The sequence below is a fragment of the Mustela putorius genome, unplaced genomic scaffold, assembly GCF_011764305.1.
Source record: "Mustela putorius furo isolate JIRA1106 unplaced genomic scaffold, ASM1176430v1.1 tig00003836_pilon_pilon_pilon, whole genome shotgun sequence".
Lineage (NCBI taxonomy): Eukaryota > Metazoa > Chordata > Mammalia > Carnivora > Mustelidae > Mustela > Mustela putorius.
In genome coordinates, this window is record NW_025421989.1 from 11854526 (window position 1) to 11882492 (window position 27967).

At 43.7% G+C, this 27967-nt stretch overlaps 1 protein-coding gene across 1 annotated transcript; it reads left to right on the forward strand.

Annotated features, from left to right (window-relative positions):
* The first annotated feature begins 38 nt into the window (after window positions 1–38).
* Window positions 39–27885, forward strand: ZRSR2 (zinc finger CCCH-type, RNA binding motif and serine/arginine rich 2). The gene is made up of 11 exons (XM_004758893.3): window positions 39–1161; window positions 1583–1662; window positions 5400–5478; window positions 10035–10143; window positions 10343–10429; window positions 13536–13574; window positions 14181–14299; window positions 19159–19372; window positions 23752–23807; window positions 24582–24691; window positions 26947–27885. The coding sequence occupies exons 1-11, from the start codon at window positions 1121–1123 to the stop codon at window positions 27405–27407; spliced, it is 1395 nt and encodes a 464-aa protein (XP_004758950.1). The 5' UTR covers window positions 39–1120; the 3' UTR covers window positions 27408–27885.
* Window positions 27886–27967: the final 82 nt, after the last annotated feature.

The following is a 27967-nucleotide window of genomic DNA, read 5'->3' on the forward strand; positions in this document are numbered from 1 at the left end:
TTTTTTTCCTGGTCTTCTCTCTGCCCTTGTATATGTGCATCACAGTCTGATTAGTAGCAGGGCTTATTTTACTTTCTCAGTCCTACTCTCACTGCTCCAGTTTAAGTGCTCATCTAGACAATGATACTCAAGTTTCGTCCTTTATATTGCAAACTGGAGTAATTTACCTAAAACACAAATATGATAACAAACCTCAGCTTAAAAGCTTTTTGATGGTTTCCTGTTGCCTCAGAACATAATTAGAGCCTCTTGGCATGGTTTACTAGGCTCGTTTTACATAACCCAGGCCTAGCCCGTCTCTATTGCTGTGATCCTTGATACTCTGGAACTTCCCTTTAAATTCGATTGCCAAAATTCTGGCCGATTCCACTTCTCAGTGCCTTTGCTTATGCCGATTTACCATTCCCACCTGGGAATCTCACCCTTCTCCACCTGAGCAAAGGCTACCTTCCTGCAAAACTAAGGCATCAGAAAGTTCTCCCTGAATCCCCAGTGGACTGTTGAGTAAACTACGTTGTCTGTACTATATTATTTTCTCTATGTATTGGTCCTTTTCTGCCTCTAGGTTGCACATTCCTTGGGAGCAGAGGCTACTCGTTCGCAGCGCAGGTGTTAGTTTCCCTATAGCGGCGGTAGTTGTGAATGGAAACTGGCGGACTCTGGAGTTTGAGGGGCTGATAGGTGGAATCGCAGAAGGCGGAGCTTGGACCAGTCCGGCTGGGAAGCTAGGCGAGTGACCGCGTGCGGCCAGGGCTCGTGAGTGGATGAGAGGACAAGAGGGAGAGACAGAGAATTGTAACTTTTAACTTCCTGACCACAGGACAGACCACTGTGGTGTTGGGACAGGTAGTGATAAAGCAATAGCGAAGCTCTAGAAGGGAAGAATTCTTTTCAGGGAGGGGTAGGAATTTTCGGGAAGGAGCCATTTGTTTGTGCAGAGTTTTGGGAGACGAGCCGCCTACAGGAACCTCGCGTCTTCTCTCTCGGTTTCTCCCGGGAAGACGCGCGCTCCCCCTCGCCTCAGAGTCCCCGCGGCACCCGCGCCTGCGCGCGGCCGCGCCCTTCCTCTTAAGCCCGCCTCTTCCGGTCAACTCTTGGGGGGCGTGGCGGTCCTGGCAAAATGGCGGCGCCCGACAAGATGTTGTTTCCTGAGATACTAAGGTAAGCGGGGCTGTGAGAGATGAGGCGACGAGAGGAGGGGACGGAGCTGCCCGAGGCTGGACATGGAGGATGTGTAAGCAGGAAGGAAAGGGGAGCTGGACCAAGCACGCGAGCTACTGCTGCCGCTGGAGTCCTGCCCGAGGGTGCGACCCGGACTGTCACGGGCGTCTGTGGGTTCAGGGAGGTGAGGAGGGGAACAGGCGGCGGGCTGGAAAGGACCTGCCATCTGGTCGTGGAATGGCGAGGCGATAGTAAATGTGTGCTCCGTAATGAAGACCCGGGAAGCAAGATTTCACTCGCCGGCACCCGAGCGATTTCCTGTCACTGGGCGCGGCGCGGCGTGTGTGTGTGGGGGGGGCATTCAGGCAGCGCCGCCGGTGCGGTCCGTTGACGCGGGTGTGTGCCTGTTTCAATCTTCCAGCCACAAAAAGTACAGGGCCGCCCTGAAGAAGGCGAAACGAAAGAAACGACGGCAAGAACTGGCTCGATTGAGGGACTCAGGTAACCGACTCCTTAGCCTGTTTTCTGTGTATGAAATTGCTCTCTCCGCTCCCGTCTTAACTCGAAGCCCCAGTGCCAGAAGGAAGCCAAGTACTTACCTGCTGAGAGTTACGGCGTCTGCTGCCTCCCGAGTAAAGCTATGTTAGACCTACTTCAGAAACGATATTAACGTACCAAAGAGGGGGAGAAAGGTCATGGTGAATCAAGCACTGATTATGTGTAAGTATTTATGAAGTATCTGATATTACAGGTGCAGGCCTCATGAATTACAGCAGCTAGCACAGCCCTTGCACATAGTGAGTATTGAGCGAATGTTTTCCTTTGTAAAAGCAGCAGGACCTGAGGGGTTTAGACATTTTGCAGATTTTTCTCAAACGTGAGTAACAAGAGACCCTTTGTTGACTCGGATTATTATTAATGCCACTGAAGTATATACATAAGCATAAAAGCAGATATAAAACTCTTATTTGACTAGGAAACGACATATGTACAAGATTATAAAACCACGTGAAATTACACACCCAGTAAAATTCAAATCTACATTAATGTGATGTTGGGGATGGTGTGGGACAAGCTTTGAGCATGCTTATGGTACTGATTGGAGTTGGGAGTGCCACTGCTGTTGCCCTGTGCTTATTTACCAGTTGTTGTTTTTTCCTATTAAAATACTGGCTGTGATGTCATTTTTACTGGCTTTGGTGTCATTTGTCCTTCATATGGCAGAATCTAACAAATATCTATTAAACCCGCTTATTTAATAGAATGAAGTTAGTAATAACTTACAAAATTATATATTAGTTATGAATGCAGATGGAAGCACTGAAATCACACAGCAGTTGCGTTATAATCTTTGCCATCCAGGTTATCCAGGCAGATCTTCACATACTTTTTTTTTTTTCCCTTTGACATATAATTGACACATTAGTTATAGGTATACATTGTAATGATTTGATACTTAAATACGTTGCAAAAATGTATCTAGACGATTCCTATAGTCCACAGGCAAGGGCCTCAAGTAACCAATGTTCTCTAGCCTTGTGAAACATAACTGTAGACATTGTATTTGCCCTTGGAATTGCGCAGTACTTATTTTTAGTAGCGGTTCTTGGAATATTCAGAATGGGAGAAGCAGGGTGTTTACCTGCGGCCTGTGTTAGCGTCTCTCTTTTATTCATAACTAGACCACTAAAGGCAGGACATAATATCCGGGATAAAAGAGAAAAACAGGGTAGGTTGGAGTTATTGATGCCCTTGGTTTCTGTGTCCACCCCCTCCCGCAATGAGCTCAGCTACCTTTGTTTACTTAACCAGTATTCTTTAATAAAACTTTTTTTTTTAACTACTTAATCTTTTTTCCCTTTCTTAAATCCTAGAGCTGTTTTTATTGCATTGGATTCCCCCTCCCCACCACCCTTTGCTTCGCACAGTGCTTTCAGAGTGAGCCTTTGTGAAGAAGCAGGCAGATCATGTTCCTTGGCAGTTTAGTGAGTTGAAGGGTGCAGTCACTGGTTTGGTCAGGATTATATAGCTAATGGCAGATCCAAGTCAAAGCGTTTGTGTCTGGACTACTGCTCCTACTTTGGCCCACTCCAACTCCTAATTCTTAGTTGTGCTTCATGAATAGTGTGGCCTACCAAACACTGCTGTTCATTGTAGCACAGATTGAATGGGCAGACAGTACCCCGAAGGCTAGAATAGGGAGATAGTCTATAAGAATTGCTGTTAAGAGTGAGTTGGAAAGTGGGTGGTAGAAATTTCTGGAATATTGGCCTCTCATTTATAGGTAGCCTCTTCAGCATCCAGCTCTATTCGAAATAGCCTGAAATGAGCTGCCTTGTCAGAAGTTAAGGTGGCATTCAGAATCAAAAGCAAGTTGTGTGATTCCAGTTTATACAGTTACATGTATGATACAATTAGGTATAGCATACTTACATGTGTCCTTGCATATGTTTGACTGTATGTGTATCGAGCAAATGCTACACCTGGTACTGTTAGTGATCACATCTGAGGAGTGTGAGCTTGTTTTGGGGAGGACAGAGGGGTTGAATGAGTCAGGCAACAGATATTTTTGAGTATCAGCTGTGCTAGACTGTGCCTAGTCTATAGGCATACCTCTCTAAGTCAGTCAGGCATAGCTTCTGGGCCAGGGTGTCTGAAGCCCCTTTCGGAACATTAGCTCATTTAATAATCTGAATAATTAGATTTTATTCTGTGTGAGCTAGAATTTACCCCAATTTTTTTTCTTTCTTTCTTTTTTTAACCTATTTTAATTTCAGGTACTAAAATAATAGAATTTACTTAAGAAAACCAAATTGTAATTATCTAGGACTGGGTGTGCCTTTGATTAGACCTATACTCAACATATGTGATAGATAGAAAATCTTTTTCCTTTAAGCCTGAGATCTTCTGTTATATTTCCTTAGGATCACTTCAGTTTTCGTCCTTCCCCCCTCCCAAATTTAAATTCTGATTAAGAATTTATATATATGTATCATTATTATATAATAAGTTGTTATATTAAAAATATTTTCCCATATTCTTTTTTTTTCAAGATTTTATTTATTTATTGGACAGAGAGAGATCACAAGTAGGCAGAGAGAGAGAGAGAGGGAAGCAGGCTCCCAGCTGAGACAAGAGCCTGATGCAGGACTTAATCCCAGGACCCTGAGATCATGACCTGAGCCAAAGGCAGAGGCTAACCCACTGAGCCCCCCAGGCGCCCCTCCCATATTCTTAGTTTGAAAATGTTCCAGTGTACAGAAGGTTGAAAAAATGGTACGATAAATATCCATGAACACGTCATCTAGATTTGCCAGTGTTAACATTTTAACATTTTGCCTCTCCCTATATAGATACATACATATGTACATTTTTTTTCTGAATTTATTGCATGTCAGTTGCAGATACCATGATCTCTCACCACTAAATACTTCAGCCTCCATCTCCTTAGAATGAAGTGCATAATATCAGACTTGCAGCCAAGTAAAGGAATAGTAATTCAATGGTGTGTGATATGCAGGCCATACTTGAACTTTCCCAAACCAAGACTGATGACGCTGAAAAGTTCAAGCCAGTTGTCTGGTGGAATGCCCTGCATTCTCGATTAGCCTGTCTCCTGATTAGCTTCAGGTTATGCCTATTATGGCAGATCCTACAAAGCTGATGCTGTATACCTCTCACTGCCCACATCAGGGGGCTGTAATGTCAGGTTGTTCCCCTCTTAGTATTGCCAGGAGTGGTCAAAGTGTTGCCAGTCTGATGGCTCCATTGTAAAGGAAGTTTCCCTTTTGTAATTAGTACTCTGTGAGCTGATGTTTTGAGATGGTGTAAGTATCTTCTTCCCAACAAGCTATCAACCAGTGTTTTTAGCATTTAAAAAAAAAATCTGTTCTTAAAGTGGGTTGCAAAAAGGACTTTTCTACTTAAGTCTTTCTGCATTTTTTAGTTGCCATTCTTCTGTAAAGATGAATGTTCCTTTTCATACCCCACCACTTTTTTGAGTATCACTGTGGAACCATAAATTAATACTTTAAATTGAATGTGTTACCTACCATTATTGTTCATTTTGGGTTTCAAAATTTTTTCAAATTTGGTCGGTTGGATCCCTTATTAGAAGGTTTTAAAAACAGATTGGTACCATATTTGTAATGGTTAGATTTTATCTTTTTTCCCCCTGAATCATTGATCAAGGTTTTACAATATTTGGATCATTTAATAAAACATTTAAATTTCCTTAGGACTCTCACAGAAGGAGGAGGAGGATGCTTTTATTGAAGAACAACACCTAGAAGAAGAGAAGCTGTTGGAGATAGAAAGGTCAGCAGTGATCGGAGAACTTCCTCATGAATCCAGTTGTTTTATTTGAGTATTATAAGTCTTGGGGCACCTGGGTGGCTCAGTTGGTTGGGCTTCTGACTCCTGATCTCAGCTCAGGTCTTGATCTCAGGATCTCCACACCCAGTGTGGCACCTACTTAAAAAAAGGTGGGGGGCACCTGGGTGGCTCAGTTGTTAAGCGTCTGCTTTGGACTCAGGTCATGATCCCACCATCCTGGGATCGAGTCCCAGAAGCAGGGAGTCTGCTTCTTCCTCTCCAGCTCCCCCATGCTTGTGTTCCCTCTCTCCCTATCTCTCCTTGTCATAAATTAAAAAAAATATATTTTGAAGAAAAAAGAAAGAAAGAAATTTTTAAAAATATTATAAGTCTCTACAAACTAGTACAGGTCTTCTTTATAACACCTGTACAAAACAGGTCTTATAAAATAACCCTGGATAAAATATTTAAATCTCCACCTAACAGACTAAAATTAGATGTTCTAATTTTTCTTAAATGGGAGTATTTTTCACTATTTTTGCTAATTTGAAAATGTTTTTGGAAAAAAAAATTGAAATAAGTATAAAGAGTGAAAGGGCTTCGGTGAATTCAGCAAACCCAAAGATAGCCGCTGTTAAAAATGTAAGAGTGTAGATGTACTGTATGTGTTTATGTCTATAATGGGATGTTATTTATGCATTTTTAATGGCTTTATTTTTGCTTAATGTATAGGACCTGTATTTCAGTGTTGGTTCAGATACCTAATTCAACCATTTCAGTGGCAACACAGTGTCCATGTATTGGTTGTAGCATAATTTATTCTTGATCTGTAATCTGTAGTTCTCTACTGATGGACATTTGGGTTATTTACTATTAAATAGCATTCACTTTCTATTTCCTATTATTTACTACTTATACTCAGATTCTTTTTAAAAAAGATTTATTTATTTATTTGACATATAGAGATCACAAGTAGACAGAGAGGCAGGCGGAGGGGAGGGGAAGCAGGCCCCCTGCTGAGCAGAGAGTCCCATGCTCGACTCAATCCCAGGACTCCAAGATCATGACCTAAGCCAAAGGCAGAGGCTTTAACCCACAGAGCCACCCAGGCACCCCTATACTCAGATATTTTTACAGTTCTATAAAAAGTTGCCATGGGTATCCATGCTTATATATCCTTGGTAATTGTCCTATTATTTCCTCAGGATAATGCCTAGAAATGCAATTGTTGGGAAAACGATAAGTAATGTAAAATGTTGATGGTTGGGTAAAGAGGGCACGTCCAGTTTGCAGCCCATCTAGCAGTGAATCAAGGTGCCTGTATCCCCATACCTTCTTCACTCACACCAGGCACATCAAGTTTTAAAGTTCCTGTAGTGAAAAGTTGCAGTTCATTGTTTCAAATGTGTATTTCCTAGTTAGTAAGTTTGTATATATATATATTTTTTTCTTTTTTAAAGATTTTATTTATTTATTTGACAGACAGAGATCACAAGTAGGCAGAGAGGCAGGCAGAGAGTGAGGGGGGAAGCAGCCTCCCCACTAAGCAGAGAGCCCGATGTGGGGCTCGATCCCAGGATGCTGGGATCATGACCTGAGCCGAAGGCAGAGGCTTTAACCCACTGAGCCACCCAGGCGCCCCAAGTTTGTATATACTTTTTAATATATTTCATTACCTATTTTAGATCGCTTAAGTCTTCTACATTCCTCTTTTGGGAAACATTTTTTTAAGTTTGTTGGGTAAGCAAGGTTATTACTGATTGAGGATGTTTGTCCTTTATCTGTCATATGTGTGATGTATGTTTTTCTCATTTGTCATCAGTCCTACCTAACTTGGCTTATGACATTACTTACCATAATTTGATTTTCACGTCATCGACTTTCATCATTATATCTGACCATGGTCTCTGGACTATAAAAGGCCTCTTCCATCCCAAGATGATGAAAGTCTTCTATTTCTCTTGCTTAGTATTTTTCAGGGGGTAGTTTTTTGTTGTTGTTGTTGTTGTTTTTTGCCAAATGGTTCACAGTAATGTGAATGTGCTTCATGCTACTCAACCGTACACTTAAAAATGATTAAAATCCTAAATTTTTATGTATATTTTGCCACAATAAAAAAATATTTTTAAAAAGGAGTAAGAAAATTTTATAGGTGATCTCTAGCTATTTAGTGGCATGTTTAGTAGGGAATGTTGCTGCTTTGGATGTAATTCACACTCCTATTCTCCACTTAAGCATGTAAATAGGTGCAATCAGCAAAATGCCAAAAGAAAATGTAGTAGTGATTGAGAACATGGAGTCGATTGAGCCAGAACAACCTTGAGTCCTGGCCCTGCCGCCTTCTAGCTGTGCTCAAGTTGCTTCTCTCTCTAAGCTTCAGTTTCCTTGCCTTAAGTATGGAGATAAAATGGAAATAGAATCAATCCTAGTACCTACCTCATGGAACTGGGGAGATGAAATGAGGTGGCAAGTATATGCACTTAACATAGTGTTAGGAGATAGGAGACGCTGAGACGCAGTAATATCTCTCTGGTTGTTAGAGATTTCTGTTATGATGAAGATGCCATACATGGTATGAAATAGGGGTCATTTGTTCTCTTTTCCCATTTAATTTGAGGTGCTTCTTTTAAATCAGGTAACCAGATCTTTGTGTTCCTTTGATCTTTGTTCCTGTACCAGTTGCAAGGTAGTGTGTTGCCGAAAAGCAGGAGAATTAATTCTGTGGAAACACTGTATGGCTTGATGTACTGCCTGAAAGCACCTGCAGAGTATCAGAGACTAGCACAGGCAGACGTTGAAGTGGTGAGAACAGATTGGAGTGCCGGCCTGTTGGGGAAAGAGCTGAGCTCCGTTCTGATTCATGCTGGGCGATTGGCACCTTTACAAGGGAGAGGGCGGGAGGAGTGTAGGGGTGCAGAGGAATGGGAGGGGGAGGATGTGTGAAGGGCTGGTCAGGGTAAATGTGGCCAGCAGGCAGTTAGGCAAGTTAGGATGCCAGCCTTTCGCAGACACTGGGACACAGGGACCCTCTCCTTCTTAAAGATGACATTTCCAAGAAATGGCTCTCAGGTCCTTGAGAGAGACCAAATCACAATTATAAGCCATTTTTAGTAAATCCTGTAAGAAAGCAAAGGCAGGGGCCTGTGGTCCTGTGTTGGCTAGAGCAGAGTCCATTTCCCCAGCAGCTTTGAGCTTTGTCTGGCAGGCATTTTAGTGGCGTGGGAGAGGAGGGGCTGGGGTCAGCCGGAGGGCACGGCCCGACACTGCTGGAAGCCGTGCTAGACACTCCTCTCGGGTCCTCCCAGTGCCCGGGTCTGACCGAGCTGTGTGTGTGGAGGTCTCCAGTTTTGCTTCTCAACAGTATATCAAGTTACCCAAGTTGCAGCTCTGTCGGCATTGACTCTTTTCGAGGTCTTAGATTTATATGTGCTTTGGTTTGGTTTATGTATAATTAGTGTTCTTCAAAAGACTCCAAAAAGTCAGAGTTCTACACACTGAAACATCTGTACATAACCCACAACCTGCACGGGACCATTGACCGATGCGATGTGCCCGCCTCCACCATGGTGAAGAGATGGGATCCTGAAATCCGTCGCTGGAAGTGAAATCTCTTTTCCCATAGGGTGTTGGAAGTTGTGAATCGGTTCCCCAGACTACAACTAAAACCTTATGTAACGCCTAATGTTGCTGAAGTAATACAAAACTGTTTCTCATATTTCACTTCCCTTTTACAAATTCAGTGGGAAAATGCAATCAAAGTTCTAAACACCCAATTGGCTTTTGAACTTTTGAAATGTAACTCATCAGGGGGCACCGGGGTGGCTCAGTTGGTTAAGCGTCTGCATTTGGCTCCCAGGGTCCTGGGATCAAGCCCCACGCTGGGCTCTTAAAAAAAAAAAAGTAAAGAAATGGAGCCCATCTTTCAGCTAGAAATTTCAGTATTGGATGTCTGAGACACTTGCCATTTTAAGGTAGCATTACCCTGTAATTGGTCATTTTTAAAAATAAACTAGACAGCTGCTAATTTATTTGTATAACTCCTTGTCACAAAACCTGTAGCTTCCTTTATTGTAAAACCTGCTCAGATAGAGTTCTGTTTCCCTTTTTTGAGCAGTTTATGTGCTTGGGACAAGCCATGGCAGACTCTTAACTGCCTGCAGGAGCAGTGCAAAGACAGAGTACCGCGGTCTCCCAGGTGCTGCTGTAAAATGCATAGAAGGGGAAGGGTAGGACCTTCTGAACGTGAAAAGCTAGATGGGGCCTTGAGATTTGTTGGGATCTTTATTGACGCCTAAACATCCTGATGGTCAGCCTAAAGGGCAAGTTGTAGTGCCCTTGTTCCTGTGTGAAAGATGTCACGGACAGAAAGTGTAGAAGTAGGGATTTTCAGCTGTTACCCTCTAGGAAGAGATCCTCTTACCCTCCACTGAACTGCTTTCTCGAAAATACCTTTCGTGATAGCTTGATCATTCTCAAATATGCCATTTTGCTATCATTGTGTGTATGTAATTGTAAATTAGTGTTCGTTTCTCTTATTTGATTACATCATTACATTATAGGCAAAAATTACATGAGGCGTGGTTGCTTCGGGAGCAGAAAGCACAAGAAGAATTCAGAAGAAGGAAGGAAAAGGAAGAGGCAGCTAGAAAGCGGCAAGAAGAACAAGAGGTACGATATTAGTCTGATGGCTGGCTAATTAGTTAACCCCAAATAACTCCCAGTAAGAGTTATAGGTCTTGAACTTAAAGTGGGTAGTACGCATTTTACCAGTGGCAAAGTTTTTCATTTCTCTGCCCCATATGTTAAATGTTTTCAAGAAGTAAGTGACAAGAATTACCGTTTCTTCTCTTTCTTTTTTCTGGTAAAGAGAAAGTTAAAGGAAGAATGGGAAGAGCAGCAAAGAAGAGAGAGAGAAGAGGAGGAACAGAAGCTACAGGAGAAGAGAGAACGAGAGGTGATTCCTGTCACAGGAGGGTAAACGCACTGCGTATCCTCTTGGTGCACAGATACGGTGTGGGATGGGGCTAAAGAATGAGCTGGAGGCATATCAGCCTTTGGGCTTCATTTTCCCGTCTAGGAAGAGTCCTGTTTTTAGTACAGATACACGCTCGAGTTCCCTTATCTCTTCTCTGGGTCTGTGCAGTGGCAGATACCTTAAATTAAGTTTTGCCTTTAACTACCCTTCTGCCCCTTTATACCAGGCATTGGCCGACTTGCCCTGTAAAGGCCAGAGAGTAAAAATTCGGGGCTTTATGGTGTGTATGGTCTCTGTCGCAAGCACCCAGCTCTGTTGGTGTGGCATGAAAACAGCCTTAGGTAATATGTACATGAATGGTTGTGGCTGTGTTCCAGTAAAACTTGGTTGTTTTATTTTGAAAAACAGGCAGCTGGCCCCTGCTTTCCGCTTTGTCCCAGCCTAGGGCAAATGTTGTTTTTGCTCTAGCTCTTTACATTCACACCAAACCATTTTTCTGAGCTTCTTTTCTATAAGGGTTGGCCCATTTAGAGAATACTTTGTGTGGTATCCTCACTGAGTTAATAAGACATTTAACTGCTTATAACATGTCAGCAAGAATGAATGGACTGAAAAAAATCAGGAACTCCAATACTGAGGAGTTAGGAAATATTTTTTATTGCTAAATCGTGACTGCCTTTCCTACTTGGCTATAAAGGCCATTGTAGCTAACATGTAGTTCCTCATTTAAAAAAAGAGTCTATAAGGTATGTGTATGTATCTTTCAGTGTCTTTTAAAGATTGCTTTGGTTTATTTTGCTGCTATTCCTTAACACAGTGTATTTATTTCCAAGATCCCACAGCTCATCATTCCTTGACTGAGTCCTCAGGATGTATCTTTTCTATCATATTCCCAAGTTTGAATAGCATCAAAGTGGGTAGTTAAAAATGCATTTGTTTATATCCTAGTCATGATAGGGTAGGAGCAGCCTCCACAAATTTTTGTATTTTGTGTCTCAGGTCATCAGTGAATTCCAATGCAATTATTTTTTAAAGATTTATTTATTCATTTTAGAGAGAGAGCACGCGTGAGAGAGAGTACGTGAGCAGGGGAAGGGGTAGAGGGAGAGGATCCTCAAGTAGCCTGCCTGCTGAGCCCGGAGCCTGACGCAGGGCTCGATCCCACGCCCGGTGAGATCGTGATGTGAGCCGGAACCGAGAGCCGGGCGCTCACCCGACTGAGCCACCCAGGCACCTCTTCAGTGCACATTTTTAACCCCCTCATTTGAATGTTGCCTTACGGATGAGGCGAGACCTCGCTAGCTTTTTAGGGGACAGGGAAGTTGTCGGGAACTTGTCATTGTTTATAGAGCAGTCGATTCCCATTTTGACAGTAGAATGTTCTCAACTGAGGTCTTTCTGACATTAGGAAAAAGCCAAGGCTGCTTTTAAAAAAGTTAAGGCTTTTGTTTCAAAGGAAGTCAGGTGAGATATTCCGGAGGCAGGTGAAATGAGGAAGGTTGTAAGCATGTATAAAGGGGCATGCAGTCCGTGTTTCTGCTGTCTCTAGATACTTCTCTAGTAGAGGGAGATAGAGCAGTGAAAAACACAGGCCCTGCTCTCCTTGAGTTTTTTAGATGGGGGAGCCAGATGATAAGTAACCAAAAAAATAATTTTACGTGCTGTGAGGTGATGTTAAATGCTATAAAGAAATAAACAGCCATGCGGTAGTGATCGGGGTAGGGATGTACTTCTTTAGATTGCCTGGTCAAGGAAGACTTGTCAAGGAGCCAGTGTTTGAGCTGATACCTGAGTGCAAAGATCCTGGGGAGAAGGAGTCCAGGCAGAGGAAAGAGGCCTGAACCATGGAGCTGGAAAGATGTCGGGGTGCCTGAATCTTGGAGGCCAAAGGAGAGAACGGTGGGGGCAAGGAAGGGGGTCAGGAAGGTAGACAGGGTCAGATCATGCAGGACCTCCTGGACTGGAAGGAGGAGTTTGGGTTTTGTGTTACGTGCCACGGGAAGCCATTGCAGCGTTTCGAAGCACGGTGTGACTTCATTTAATTTGTATCTCTACCTTTACCAGATCCTTCTAACTTTTATATAAAGACGGGGGAGGGTAGAGAGCAGGGAGCCTGCACTAAGGATACAGGAGTGAAAATAGAATGACCAGTTAGAAGGCCACTGTCGCAGATAGGACATGATGGTAGTTTGGACAAGGGCGGAGCTTCGTAAGGATAAGTACACAGAGGCAGGGTGTGTGGAGGGAGAGGCAGTGGGGCTCTCTGGCTTGTAGACTGAGTGGACGGGGAGGGAAGGAAAAGGAGAGGAGTTCCAGTTCTGCTTCTAGGTTGTTAGTCCAAACCACTGGGCGCGTGGATGGGGGGCGTTCGGGTGGGTGGGGGTGAAGAACCAGAGTTGCCCTGCGAGCATGTGGAGTTAGCCCGGTCCCCCGTGTGACTGGGTAGCATCCTCAAGCAGCTAGACAGAGGAGTCTTTTATGTAATGCTTTAAGGGGCGAGGGAATAATTTAAGACTTGTTTAAATGACAAGTCAAGAATAATTGTTTAAATGATTGTCAAGAATAATTTAAAGACTTGTTTAAATGACAGTGAGCTCAGAATGTACTGGTATATTGCAAGACTTCTTTGTCTTAGCGAAAAGTTGGAGATTTTCTCATCAACCTGAATTACTATGTTCATGTCATAATTTAAGATCTGTTAAGTGTTGATGACGTTTGATCTGAGCATTGCATTATGTAATAATTCACTGATGCTATATCACTCATCTGGAAAGCTAGAATGTGGTATATATGATCAAATACGCTCAATATTACTGTTACTCAAACTATTATAAGACTGTGTTTTGCAGTGGGAGCTAATAAATGTCCTGCTTGAATAAACATTCTCAGCTATATGTCCTTTGAAAGCTTTTCAGAAGATCTGTGCTGTAGAAAGCAAATTAGAACCTAAAGCCTTTGGCGGGTGTGATTTCTGTTTTTGTTTTCTCTTATGAATTATTACGCATGAGCTTCTTAACCAGAGAAACCAGACGTGACTTTCCTGACTTGCAGGTTTTCATTAGTCCTATGTTTGCACCATTTGTAGGAAGCTGTGCAGAAGATGCTGGAGCAGGCTGAAAATGAGGTATTTTCAAACCTTTCATTCAGAATTTGAGACCAGTGAACATTTCTTTAAAAACTGTTCCTCTAGTAGAATGTTAATTTTGTGGTAAGCTATTTAGGTCGCATCTGAATATCAGAATCACTTCGCAGCTCTGTGATTTTTACAGCAGCAACAGCAGCAAGTGGTTTTTGATGAACAAAAGCAAATGGTATCAAGTCCCCCGCTGTGGACTCTACTTCTTTCTAGTCCTTAAAGTGTGTGCGAGCGACACCACGCACTGTTGGCCCGAAATAAATGGTAGAACTTGCTACAGAGTGCCTTGGGTCTTAGGCGTGGTTCCCTGACAAGTCCTTTGACCCCATTCAGAATGGATGGGCAGCAGGGAGACCTCGGTGACTGCTCCCAGAAGCCACGGTGATGCCTGGTTCTGGGCAATGACTGGGAGCCAAGAAAGACACTGTACATGTCTCTGGATGATTGTGAAGTCTCGATTACCTGTTATGACCTAAATGTGTATATTCTTAAGTCACCATATATTTTTTGACCAAAATATTTGAATGCATTTTAAACATCAAGTTTATCATGGATTTTTATACCACCAATAAAAGTCATGGTTATTTTCAACAGTTGGAAAATGGTGCCACATGGCAAAACCCAGAGCCACCCATGGACTTAAGGATAATGGAGAAAGATCGAGCTAATTGTCCATTCTACAGTAAAACAGGAGCGTGCAGATTTGGAGATAGGTAACTCATTTTGTTTTATCATGTCAGAATTCAGTGAATCAGAATGTCAAGGTTGTTTAGTTCTCTCTTTGGGAGCACCGTGGGCTTGAGCTTGAAAGGTTCCCAGTCAGGTGTCGCCTGCATCCTTGCTGCTTCTCCAGTTGCATTGCCCTTCTGGTACCAATTCCCTGGGCCAGCTCAGCCTGGTTCTCTTTTAGAGCTTCCTTTGCATTCCTTCCACAGCTTCATGAAGACCTTGTGCTTTTCGTTTTCTTCCTGTGCTTGCATGAGTCCACGTGGGACGACTTGGATGGGGGAAAGAACGTATTTCAAGAGACTAGAGCAGCTTGGCTTATTTTGTCTCTCTCTCTCTCTATTTATTTATTTATTTATTTATGTGCTTACTGACTGACTTCTTTTTGAGTGGCCAACACTGTGCGCAAAAGAGGCTTTGAGAAGTTGGCGTGCCCAATACCCAAGGGGTATCTGTGAAAGCCAGGACCCAAGTGAGTGAGGAAAAGTATTCTAATTCCCCATTCTCAGTCTGTTCTGACTCAGGAGCAGAGCCAGGGTGCAGAAGCAGACTTGGGCACCTTTCCCTTTGGGCAAGTTCCTTAAGCTTTCTGAGCCTTAGTTTCCTCATCTGTAAAATGGGGATGACCAGCAGTGTCTCCCTTCGATGGAGGTGGTGAGGCCGCACGGAGTGGATGCAAGGCAAGCACAGACCCTGTGGCAGGCACATGGCACAACCTGGCCTGAGTGGTCACTGGTATATTTTCATTTTGTTATGGTTGCCCTTATTCTTTGAGACACTTCTGTTGTCTACCTCTTTTGACTCAGTGGTTTAAGACTTTATTTATTTCTTTGCCAGAGAGAGAGAGAGAGAGAACACAAGCAGGGGGAGAAGCAGGCAGAGGGAGAAGCAGACTCCCCGCTGACCGGGGAGCCTGATGTGGGACTCGATCCCAGGACTCTGGGATCATGACCTGAGTCGAAGGCAGACGCTTAACCAACTGAGCCACCCAGGCGTCCCAAGCCTCAGCGTTTTTGAAACCAAGACGTTCATGTAGAGAACTAAGTGCCGATGTCTTCATTCATTAAGCAAATATTTAAATACTTGATAATATGCCAAGCATTGGTGATGTTTATCATTTGGCTTATTTATGAATGAACAACTCAAAGGAGAAAAATAATTCATAATGGTGAATGAATCTATGTAAGATGAAATATAATGATTAAGCATTCTGCAGAAGAGATCTAATCATTTCTTAAGGTCCTGTTAATCCCAAAAGGGATACGAATAGGCAAATTCATATGTATTTAATGAGAAAACTATATGTTGTCACTCATGTTATTTTATTCATAAAATTATCCAAGCCATGAGTTTCATGTCCTTCTTTGAAAATACAAACTTTCTCTCTCTTCCTCTTTTCTTGTTTAAGTTAAGCCCTTGTGCCTTTTAATTTTTTTTTTTTTTTTTTTTTTTTTTTTTAAGAGCAGGGGTTCTCAACCCAGGTACACGTTAGAATCCTCTAGGAAGCTTTTAAAAATTTATGTCCTACCAGAGGTTGAGTAAATCTCTGAGGCCTGGGCAGCCTTACTTTTGAAATGTCCTCAGGTGTTCGCACACACCCTAGGACTGAGAGCTACTAATGTGGGATGTGCAGCTCCTCTTACGGCTGATAGCTGGTGTTGTATAAGGCCTGTGAGAGGATCTGTAGGATATGGTCAGTAGTGAAAGCCTCCTGAGGAACTAGGAACTAAGGAAAGGAGAAGAGATTTTATTCCCTTTTGCCTTTAGAAATATCTTCTGAACATATGCTTGGTTTCACCAAGAAATAGTAATAATGGATGTTAAACACCCCCCACCAAAGAAAACTTGGGAGGTACCTGTGAAAGCCAGTTGAGACTCGATATAAATTCACATTTTTGTGAGTAGCTGAACCCGATGGCCTTTAAGGTTTTCTGGCTACAGGATTCCTTGTTTATGCTGTATCTCTAACGTTTCCTTGTATTTTAAGACTGTGGTCATCTGATTCTAAGTTCTCCTTTTGATGGCCACAGGTGAGAGAAGGAGAGAAGTCCTGCATGGGCGGTGCTAGTGTGCGGGAAGGAGCATGGGCTGCCAGGCTCTCCCACACGCCCCTGAGAGTCATTCCAAGGAAACAGTGGCAGTGAGCAGATTGGTTTGTGAACATTTTTTCGTATTTCATAGGCATATGAAATTTCACGATCACAGCTATCAAAGTATGAGAGCAATTTGGGTATTTTCATCATTCAAGTGATGAATTATGAAATAAAATGCTATGAAATGAGCAGTTACAAAATCGAGCACCATCGGTGGAGACAATGAAGCCGCTCCCCTTTTCCAGAGCCACAGTGACTTGCTTCAGAATCACACAGCTGTTCTTGCCTGTTCAGGCTTGTCACTTCAGACACTTCCATCCCCCCAGCATTACTTTGGTGGTTCTGGTTTTGTAATTAGTCCCAGGTTCAATTCTAGAACCTTTCTGGAGTTGATACTGCTTGGAGTCACAGCTTGGAAGGGAGTTCCGTGGTGATGGTGTTTTTTCCCCTCCTGAAAACATAATCGCTGATGAAAGGTAAAGCTTACTTTTCAGAGTAGTTATTCATAACTCCCTGGTTTCCAGAAGTGATTGAAAGAGGGCTTATAATGTACTGCCCCAAGTGTAATGAAAGAAATGGAAAGGAAGAGAGAGGGCGTTCCTCTGAGTGTGCAGTGCACTTGGCTCTGTATTTTAACACAGCCCAGGCAGAGATTTAGTTCTTGCCAAAAAGAATGCATGGTACCTCAGATTCTAAATGTTTGTCCCGTGGAATACTGCGTAAAGACACTGAGGAAGGAAGTGGACGGTAACTTTGATAGATGTTTTATGAACAGCTGCTTACATAATTTTCCTGAAAATGTTTCTTAACAGAGACCTTCAGTAAACGATAAGCAGCCCCATTTCAGCATGTACCTTGAAATCTGTGAAGGACAAAGGTAGCGAGTGCTCCCTCCAGAAGAGAAAAAGAGGTCTAGTCAGTTAGCTCCACCGGAGGGGCCATCTGGAGACCACATGTTTCATTGGCTGACCTTGGGCTAGGGTAACTTATTACTGTGTGGTTTCATGGCCGTCTTACTTGATTCTAGTATCTGCATCGTACGTAAATAGCATAGTCTAAACCAGGGGTTCCCAAACATGGCTGACCTTCAGGATCAAGTGGGGAGTTTCTCTGAAAATAGGGTTTCCCCACCCTGAGGTCTTAACAGATGGTCTGGAACAGAACCTGAGAAATCTCAGTTCTTTCCAGGTGATTCTGGGACTCACACAGGTTTGGCATCACACCTTTCGATTGCCTCCCCAAATGTCTCTTGTCTTAGGTGACTTCTCAGTAGGAGCTATAGGGCTAGCCCTGATGAGACGCAGATTGTATGGACTGTCTCCAGGCCAAGTGGGGCTTTTCCCTAAACAGAGATTCGGGCTCAGTTCCAAAACTCCGAGGCTCGCTTGACACCCTAGGAAGTAGAGCCAGGTTCATTCAGATGTAGTAATCCCATGAGCAGAATTTTAGCCCCCATAAACTGGTTCCTTGTTTAAAATCTGTGTATGTTTCTCCGTGTAAGATGCTGACTCACTGCTGACACTCGAAGTCAGCTTGAACTTTCCCTCTTTGTGCCATGGGCAGCTGTGCTTGGGAAGGTGGAGCTCATCACGAGGTCTCTGCTGAATCATCTAGGAGGGTCCTTTGGAGAACAGAACATTTCCTATGACCGGACACTGCATCTTTGAGCCAGGCACGGTGTGCGGGGAGGGGGGGCCCTCCCTGCTGTCACATGGTACACAGATGTGTATCCTAGACATGGAAAGTGAGGAGGAGGGAAACATTTCGGCATTTTGAGGCAATTGATTTTTCTAACACTCATCTTGTTCTTTAACTTTTTTTCTTCCTCCGTTCTGGGGATTGTTTTTTTTTTCCTAAAAATTTTGTCTTAACCAGTTTTTTTTTTTTAACTGATGATTTGGAACCTTGAAGTATGTTTTTCCCCCCTCATTTTTGGAGAGGGAACTGAATAAAGTAGACTCACATAAGACTTGAATGACTCAGGTACAACCTGGCTCAGTTCAAACTACGAAAAGAAAATCGTTCATAATGGTTCGCCACCTGATGACACGAGAATTCTCTGCGTCCTGTCGCAGATGGTGAACGGGCACTAGACTGGAGGTTAACCCCCATCTCTGGGCCCTCTCTTACCAGCCGCATGCCTTGGGTAAGAGTGCTTCTCTAGGCCTCAGCTTCCCTTTGCAGAGTGGAGAAAATACTAGCCCCAACTGTCCTAACGGGTTGCTAGGATCAGAGGAAGAAATAGAAAAATGTCACGAGCACCGTGAAATGACACGTATACATATGTGCAATTGAACTAGTCCGTTAGCTCAAAACTCTTACATTACCCTCATCTCTAAGCACTGAGTTAGAAGAAGATGGTATAGAGCCAGGATTGTATTGTTCTCACCTTCCTCCTGAGTCCCACGTACAGTGTCGGCCTGTCACCACAGTATGCCGTGTCAGCGGACCTTTCTCCTGTGCTTTTACATGTGTGAGGCTTTGTGAACTTCATCCAAAGGCAGCTGAATGGCATACGGATGTGGAAATAATTCCCAACTTCACATCTTAAGGAGAGCAAATATATATATATATATATATATATATCGGTCAGTCTTAGAGCAGTTCAAGTGTTGTGGTCGACGCCTGGATGGCGTTTATTATCTTGCAGTTAAGCAAGTTCTTGGAGTCTCTATCTCCAATTTAAAGAAGGCTTTTGATGTGGAATTTCTAACTCTTGGAGTGCTGCATTTAAGTTCTCCTTTCATGTGCAGGTGTTCACGTAAACACAATTTCCCATCCTCGAGCCCCACCCTCCTTATTAAAAGCATGTTCACAACATTTGGGATGGAGCAGTGCAGAAGGGATGACTATGACCCGGATGCCAGCCTCGAGTACAGTGAAGAGGAAACCTACCAGCAGTTCCTGGACTTCTATGATGACGTGCTTCCCGAGTTCAAGAACGTGGGGAAGGTGATCCAGTTCAAGGTGGGTGTGCACGATGCACATGAAGAAGGGGACTGCTTCACTTCCCACCAGAGTGCCCTAGAGGATGCGAGCGCTAGGGCGCAGGCTGTCTGCCTGGGCGGGGCGTGTGCGATGGCGCGGGGCCTGGTCCAAAGTTGGGCACCCAGGTGCTCGGTAGATGTGACTCCCTTCGCACCGGCCCTCACTGCCGGTACGGCAGCAGGACTGCATGAGATCCGAGCCGCGTAAGGTCCTGCAGATAGCCGTGCCAGCGTTCAGTTAGAGGCTGCCCGTGACGCCGAAGGCAGCCCCTCCCTTCCTTTGTGGTGGGTCGCACCTAGAGCCACGGTGTGCTCGCCCTGCCCAGCTCTCCACTCCCTGAGTTTGCTGCGTGATGTGGATGGCGCCCGCTTGCACCTTCCATTGAGGCACTTACTCTTCTGGAGCTGCCCGAGAACAGAAACCTTGATTCCTTTTTCTGACAGTGTGTTTACGCCTTCAGTACTCTCAGCACTGAACATAGTGTTCCCCAGATCGTGGCTTCTGATGCAGCATACCCGGTGAAAAAGAGCCACCGAGAGTACACGGTTACTGGAAAAGGTTCCTCAAGGCAAGAATAAAGGCAGATGTACTTACCAGTGGCTGCTCGTGGGACCCCGGGGGTTGAAGCCTAGCATACTGAGGCCTCCCACTTACTGACTTGATAAGGTCCAGACAGCAGTGATTTTGGTTTGTTAGAGTAGTGGGAATGTCCCATAATTTGAAAGGGAAAAAAGAATAAAATCACGAGGTTTTTTCCCTCTGCAAGTTGGCAGTGACAGGGCAAAGCGGGAACAGCGAGGAACAGTGGCTGCTAAGCCCCCAGCAGCAGTCGTGAAACGCAGAACTATACTTCCGTCCACTAAGCTCACAGTTTTTATTTTATTGTTTTAAAGATTTTATTTACTTATTTGAAAGAGAGAGAGACAGAGAACAGGAGCAGGAGGAGTTGGGGTAGGGCCATAGGGAGAGGGAGAAGCAGGCTCCCCGCCGAGCAGGGAGCAGGACACGGGGCTCGATCCCAGGACTCCAGGATCAGGACCTGGGCTCAAGGCTGATGCTTAACCAGCTGAGCCATGCAGGAGCCCCTGAGTTCAAAATCTAAAAAAAGGAAAAAATCTTTTAAAATTTCTCTTTCCCTTTTACCTCTTGCTTCTGTTGCACGCACCTTCCGGTCTTCACGCCGCTTCTCAGTGTAAGCAGCAAATACTAGTATGGCGGGGCCAGCCGGGCGGTCCTCATGGTTTGACTAGCTCTGTGCTCCCGAGTGGGTCACTTTACCTCTTCCCGAAAGGGAGGGAATTGGACCCCATCAGTGGTTTCCCTCGTGGGGTCCCTACGTTGTACTGCTTCTGTGACGTCAGCGATGGAGCTGCTTTAGAACTTCCACCTGGTTAGTGGAAATCATTGCTTAGAACAGGCTGCACCTGCTAGCCACGGTGTGGTTTGGTCCCCCCTCCCCACTTCCGTTTAGAATTTTATCAGCAAAGCTCGTGCTAATCACATTAGCATTTACAAATGGAAAGTTGTTCGGTAGATTTTTAGTAGGAAAAGTTCCAAAACATTGAATTCATGTTGGAAAATTAATAGGTCCTTGGGAACCACTGGATTGAATGATCTCTAAGGTCACTGGTGTAACTGACGTGGCCTCCCAAGGCCTTTTAAGACTTCAAGGGTGGTGTTATAAACTGTCATTAGTCTTCCTTCTAAGGATGGTGTTATAAACGATCATTACAAATTGTGCCTCTCTTGGGGTACTCTAACAAAAATACTATAGAACAAATTTGTAACATTGTAGATTCATTTTGAAAATAAAAGCTAAGCATTTCTATCAATATTTGAGGACCTTCTTATACCACTGAATAAAAACAAATCGGATTTGTCCTTTTAAAAAAAAATTCCAGTATGGTTAACATCTAGTGTTAGTTTCAGGTGTACAACATAGTGATTCCCGAATTCTTGATATAACTCAGGGCTCATCAAGGAAAGTGTACGCTTAATCCCCTTCATCTATTTCACCTGTTCCCCCCACCGTCCCATTTGTTCTCTAGTTAAGAGTCTATTTTCAGTTTCTCTTTTTTCCCCTTGTTTTCTCAAATTCCACAGATGAGTGAAATCACTGTACTTGTCTTTCTCTGACTTATTTCGCTTAGCATTGTACAGTCTAGTTCCATCCAGGTTGCATATGGCAGGATTTCATTCTTTTTCATGGCTGAGAGAAGTAGTCCATTGGATATATATGCCACACCTTTTTACCCATTCATCTATTGATGGGCACTGGGGCGATTTCCCTAATTTGGCTGTTCTTAATGATGCTGCTGTACACATAGGGGTGCATGTATCTTTTTGAATTAGTGTTATCGTAGTCCTTGAGTAAATACCCAGTAGTGCGATTACTGGGTCATACGGTAATTCTATTTTTTTTTAACTTTTTGCAGAAATTCCCTAGTGTTTTCCACAGCGGCTGCATCAGTTTGCATTCCCACTAACAGTGCACGAGGGTTCCTTTTTCTCCACATCCTTGCCAACACTGCTGGTTTCTTATCTTCTCGATTTTAGCCTTCCTGATGGGTGTGAGGTGGCATCTCCTTGTCGCTTTGATTCGCATTTCCCTGATGATAAGGGGTGTTGAGCTGCTTTTCCTGTGTTGGGCATCTTGATATCTTCTTTGGAAAAATGTTCATGTCTTCTGCCCATTTTTAATGGGATTATTTGTTTTTTGGGTGTTGAGTTGTAGAAGTTCTTTCTATGTTTCAGATATTAACCCTTTATCAAATATGTCATTTGCAAATATCTTCTCCCCTGCCGTAGGTTGCCTTTATTAGTTTGGTTGGTTGTCACCTTTGCTGTGCAGAAGCTTTTTAGTTTGATGGCAGTCCCAGTAGTTTAGTTGTGCTTTTGTTTCCCTGGCTTCAGGAGGCCTATCTAGGGAAAAATGTTGCTAGGGCCAGCCTCAGAGAAATCACTGTGCTCTCTTCTAGGATTTTTATGGTTTCAGGTCTCACATGTAGGTCCTTAATCCACTTCGAGTTTATTTTTGTGTATGGTGTAGTGAAGTGGTCCAGTTTCATTCTTCCGCATGTAGCTGACCATTTTTCTCAGCACCATTTATAAAAGCCAAAATACCAAGACTTTTACCCATTGTGTATTTTTTCTCCTTTGTCATAGATTAATTGACCATATAATCATGGGTTTCCTTCTAAGCTTTCTGTTCTGTTCCATTGATCTGTTTGTCCAGATTTATCATTTTTGAAGGCAGATGTTCAATCTAACTAGTAGTAAGAACAGTGCATATGAAATGAGATTATTCACACGTACCAGGTAAAAAAAATTATAAATTCTGTTAATACCAGGAGTGGATGAGGAAATACCAATTAGTAAAATCACTTCAGAGAGCAGTTTGTGAATACCTAGTGAAGTTGAAAGCACGTATAACCTATAAATCGCCCTGATACTCCTGGTTATGCATACTAGAGAATTCCTTTTCCCCACAGAGACATGTCCAGGAATGCGGCCTGCAGTGCTGTTTGTTGATGAAAAATTGGAAGCATCCTGGATAGTCATCATTAGAGGAGTAGATAAATAAATTTGATAATTTGATATATCCAATGTACAGTTAAAATGAGTCCTTATGTTTCTGTGAAGATACTGTGCAAAAAGAATGTAAAATATACATTATTTGTGTAAAAATTTTAAATGTATGAAGCAGTACTTTACATTATCAGTACATATATACAAGTTGCTTTGCATGTGTTTACATAAATATACCCGTGTATTCATAAGAGACACGTCTATGCATAGTATGCATAGGATTTGATGGTGTGTGTGTGACATATGTGTGTCTGCCTGTGTACACACGGATACGAGTGTTGGTGTCTGTGCACACAGGTGCATGTGTATCCGTCTGTGTGTTTGCCTTTGGAACGTGAAGGATACGCCAGCCTCAGGATGGTTCGTGGTCATCCCTGTGATGGAGAAGGAGCATAGGCGGAAGGCTTGCAACGGGGTCTTCAATGTTTTGTGTACTTAACCGTTCTTCGTCAAAAATGGAAAGCGTTGGTCTTGAACCTGGGGGCTGGACATGTTGTTGATTTTTGCTCTCTGTATTTTTACGTATGTGTGAAGCATTTCATGTCTGTGAAAAACGAATCTGGATCAGCAGGGATCAGATAGTTGGGGCCTCTGTCGCTGCTGCGTGCGGAAGCCCTGCATAGACCGGGGAGGGGTATTAGGAATCTTCAAATGAGAACTGCTTTTGGTAGTGCCACCCTGGACAAAGTGTATTATGATGACTGGAGGGTTTCTTTTCCTTTCTTTTTTTCTTTTTTTTTTTCATGATCAAATTCTTCATTGCTCTTTAGGTCAGCTGCAACTTGGAACCTCATCTGAGGGGCAATGTGTATGTTCAGTATCAATCGTAAGTATCCTGAACATAAACATCTTACCATTTTGTCTCCGGTAGTGTTGTAATTATGTTGCTGTCCAGGTTTCCCCCACTAAATAGATAGCTTTCATGTGCATGGTATTTTAAAAAATATAAATATTAAGGGCTAATATAGACATACATAGAGAAGGGACTTGAAAATGCATTTGTATTTCATTTGTTGTGTACTTACATAGTTTTGAATCTTTTACGATGGTTATTTTTTTACTTACATAGTTTTAATAATTAAAATACATACCGAAAAGGGGTAACAGAACAGGATACATTGAACGAGCCAGAAACGGAAGCCCCGGGCCATCTCGGCATGCATTCAGCCCTCTAAGACAGCAGTTGGTGTAGCGTTTCTGCTTGTCCTGCTGTTTATCTGGGCCATGCTGTGGCTAATGGGTTAAATTAACCATTGTAATAAGGAAAAAGAGCAGTCCTAGCTAAGAAAGGAGTGGCTCTGACAGTGGAAAGACACTTGTGCATTTTTAATGGTCCAGTCTTGGTTTAAGCAGCTTTGACTCAAGCTGATTTCCATGGATCAGGACCTCAGGGAGGGTTAGGAAAAAGCGTTCCTGAATAAATTGTGAGCTTTCAGGAGCTTGAATGCTCTCATGAGGACTCCCTAGTACTAAAGCAGGGAACTTGGTGGTCCTATGGTAAACTAATAAAAAGGTTAGTTAACAATAGGGGTCATCTCCATAATAGACAGTTGCTGTAAAAGGCATCCTTTAATTTGTGGGTTGGTTGGTTTTTTTAAAGGGAAGAAGAATGCCAAGCAGCCCTTTCCCTGTTTAACGGACGATGGTATGCAGGACGGCAGCTTCAGTGCGAATTCTGCCCAGTGACCCGATGGAAAATGGCAATTTGTGGTAAAATACAACATGATGATTTTACCCCAGTGCTTCCACTGTTGTGTAAAGGGACATTCTTAAGAGAAAAAACTTGTTGTTGTTTTTTTTTAAAGTTCAGTGAGGGGCTTGAACTCACGACCCTGAGATCAAGACCTGAGCTGAGCTTAAGAGTCAGATGCTCAACCTACTGAGCCACCCAGCCACCCCAAAAAACCATCTTTTAAAGGGGCGAAACATGGCTTTTGTCTCAGGAACTAGACGAGCAGAGATCATTCTATAAAGTAGCTCACGTTTCTGTGGACCTTGTGGGTCACTGTCTGGATGAGGTGACAGAAGTTACAGTGTATCCGTGACAGAGTTGGGGCCGGAATTCCCATCTCCTCATCCTCAGTCCAGGGCTTCAAAACTTCGCCAAGCCCGAGGACCTGTGTCTTTGGGGAGCCTTTTTCCTTGTTGCAGCGTCGGAAGTGATCTCTCCTCATTGGACCCCCTCACTCAAGCTGAGTTTTTCCCCCCATCTTTATCCCTAATGAATTTTCTGTCATCCTTGCCGCCTAAAGCGCTTTAACAGTTCCCGCCTTGCTTGAAAGACATGCTTGCGTGCAGTGGAGATTGATTATGGCCGTAGGATCCGGTCCGGGTGCATTCAGTCAGACTGACTCATCGGACTGCGGCCGGCAAGTCAAGAAATGAGTCAGTCCTTGGCGTAGCCAGCCCTCTGGAAGGCCTCATTATTTTCGTATTTCTGTCTCATGGGCTTAGTCAAAAACTATTTATTGTTGATCGACTCTGGAAGCAAAGAGGTGGAACTGTCCGTGCCTTAGGGGGTGCACTTTTCTTCCCCTTTGCTTTTTTTTGGCGTTACACTTGCTGGCTTAAAGCCTCTAATTTAAAAAAAAATCTCTAATTTACCAAGTGTTTATCTTTGGCAGCCTGGTCTTAATGAATGCTGTCACTCAAAAACTATTTATTGAAGGGGGAACAAAGGCTTTAGACTTCCTTGCTTTGGAAAGCAGAAGAACCATTATGCCTGAAACGTGTAAGTTTGCGGGCTGGAAGAGATGGAACTGGTTTTTTTTTTTTTCCCTGAAGGCAATTATTTTTGTCAGTTCCTGGGAATCCAATGGGTTTTCAGTGAGATACTTCTGAATGTGACATTGGCTCCCCCGAAGCAGGAGACTAGTTTACTTTTTTTTTTTAAATAACAGCTTTGTTATTTTCCCTAGTAACTAATGATGTTGAACAATTTTCATGTGTCCTCATTACTGGCTATTTGTGTATCTTCTTTGGAGAGAGGTCTGTTTAGATAACTTTGCCCATTGTTAATTAGGTTGTCTTTTTATTATCGGGTTGTAAGAGTGTTTGACCCGTTCTGCGGACAAGCCTCTTGCAAATATGACTGGCAAATATTTTCCCCCATTCTGTGGGTTGTCTGTTCACTTTGATGATGTCCTGTGAAGTACGGAAGTTTATAATTTTGATGAAATCCATTTTATCTGTTTATATCCCTATGTTTTTTTGTTCGTACTTTTGGCATCATGCAGATTTTACTTGTATGTCTTCCTCAAACAGTTGTACGGTTTCATGTCTTACATTTAAGACTCTGATCGATTTTGACCTTCCGTATATAACGTGTGATATGGAGAGATTTCACTTCTAACTGTTTTACATATTTGGGGAATTTACGGACTTTCAAAAAGTTAGAGAGCGTCAAGAGGACCTTGAAGTGGTTCAAATAGATTTCACCGTGGCAAGGATCTTCCATATTAAAAGCACTTGGCAAAGTTAAAAGCGTTAGGCCAATGTTGACCATCTTCTTAAAGTCTAAAGAGAATGCCAAGCCCTGCACCTCTCACAGGCTCCCTGTTGGCCAGCAGTCCGGCCCTGCCACCACCGTGCTCTCAGAGCACCGTGTCCCGGGGCTCCCAAGGGCCGGTTCTTCGGGATTAATTAGGGCTCGACACTGTCCATCAGTGGGATGGGGAAACGCCAACCCCCCCCCCATGTGGTCACCGTGTGTTCTGTCGCCCTCCACCCCCTCATCCGGTCGGGGGACAGGATACCCGGCTTACTGAAAACCTCCAGTTTGTTACCATTCACAGTGCCGTTTGGTAGAGCTTTTCCTTTTGAAATTCTGGGAGCCAGAGCTGTGACGTCCATCCATATAGGCCGCAGGAGAAGATAGGTCAGGCGCGTCTGCCCATCGGCAGCGAACCCTCTGGAAAGGCTGGAGTCCTGGCGGTAAATGCTGTTTCCTCACTGTGCCGTTGCAGGTTTGTTTGAGATACAACAGTGCCCTCGAGGAAAACACTGCAACTTCCTGCACGTGTTCAGAAATCCCAACAATGAGTTTTGGGAAGCTAACCGAGACATCTACCTGTCTCCCGAGCGGACGGGCTCGTCCTTGGGTAAGGGCTCGGAGAGGAGAGAGAGGACGGGCCGCCACGAGGAGTACCATGGGAGGCCCAGGCGGAGACGAAGCCCTAGTCCGTCCCACTCCTACAAGAGAAATGGGGAAGCGGCGAGGAAAAGGAGAAGCGGTCACCGGGGGAAGAAGTCTCACAGACACATGTCCGGGAGCCGCGAGAGGCACAGTTCCCGAAGCAGAGGAAGGAAAAGGGACCGCAGCCGCGGCCGGGGCAGCCGGAGCCAGAGCTCCTCTAGGTCCAGGAGTCGCGGCAGGAGGAGGTCGGGCAGCAGAGACCGAACTCTCCAGAGCCCCAAATGCAAATAAACGTACTTTGTTCTTCACGGACTGCAGATCTTATTTATGATGACGGCTGCTTCCTACCTGCGTAGTCGTAGAGGGCTCTGAGCTCCATGGGTTAGCAAGCCGGCCAGAGCCTATTTAAAAATGCTTTTTATTCTCTAAAAATCAGTGTGTTTAGTGTAGAAACCTAGAAAGCCTAAAATGTACAGATAACATGGAAATCACCTGTAATCCTAGCCCCTAGTGAGAATGTTAACACGGAGCAGTGCTTAGGTCTTTTTCCCTCCTCTTCTGCGTCTGTACATGTGTTTTTCTTTTGAACACGGAGCTCATACATGGCTGCAGTTGAAAATGCTTTTTTCCCCTCCGCCAAACCTATTTCATCAAGCTGCTTTTTCTCACTGCGCAGCGTGGACCTGTCCATTTATTCAACCATGTCCCTATTGTTGGATTTTAAATTATCTTTAATTTTGCACTATTAAAGAATCCAGTGCTACAAACAGTCCTGTTGTGGATTTCCTTAAATACTTTCACACATTTCTGACCGTTTCCTTAGGATAAATTCTGTTACATCAAGAGATAGG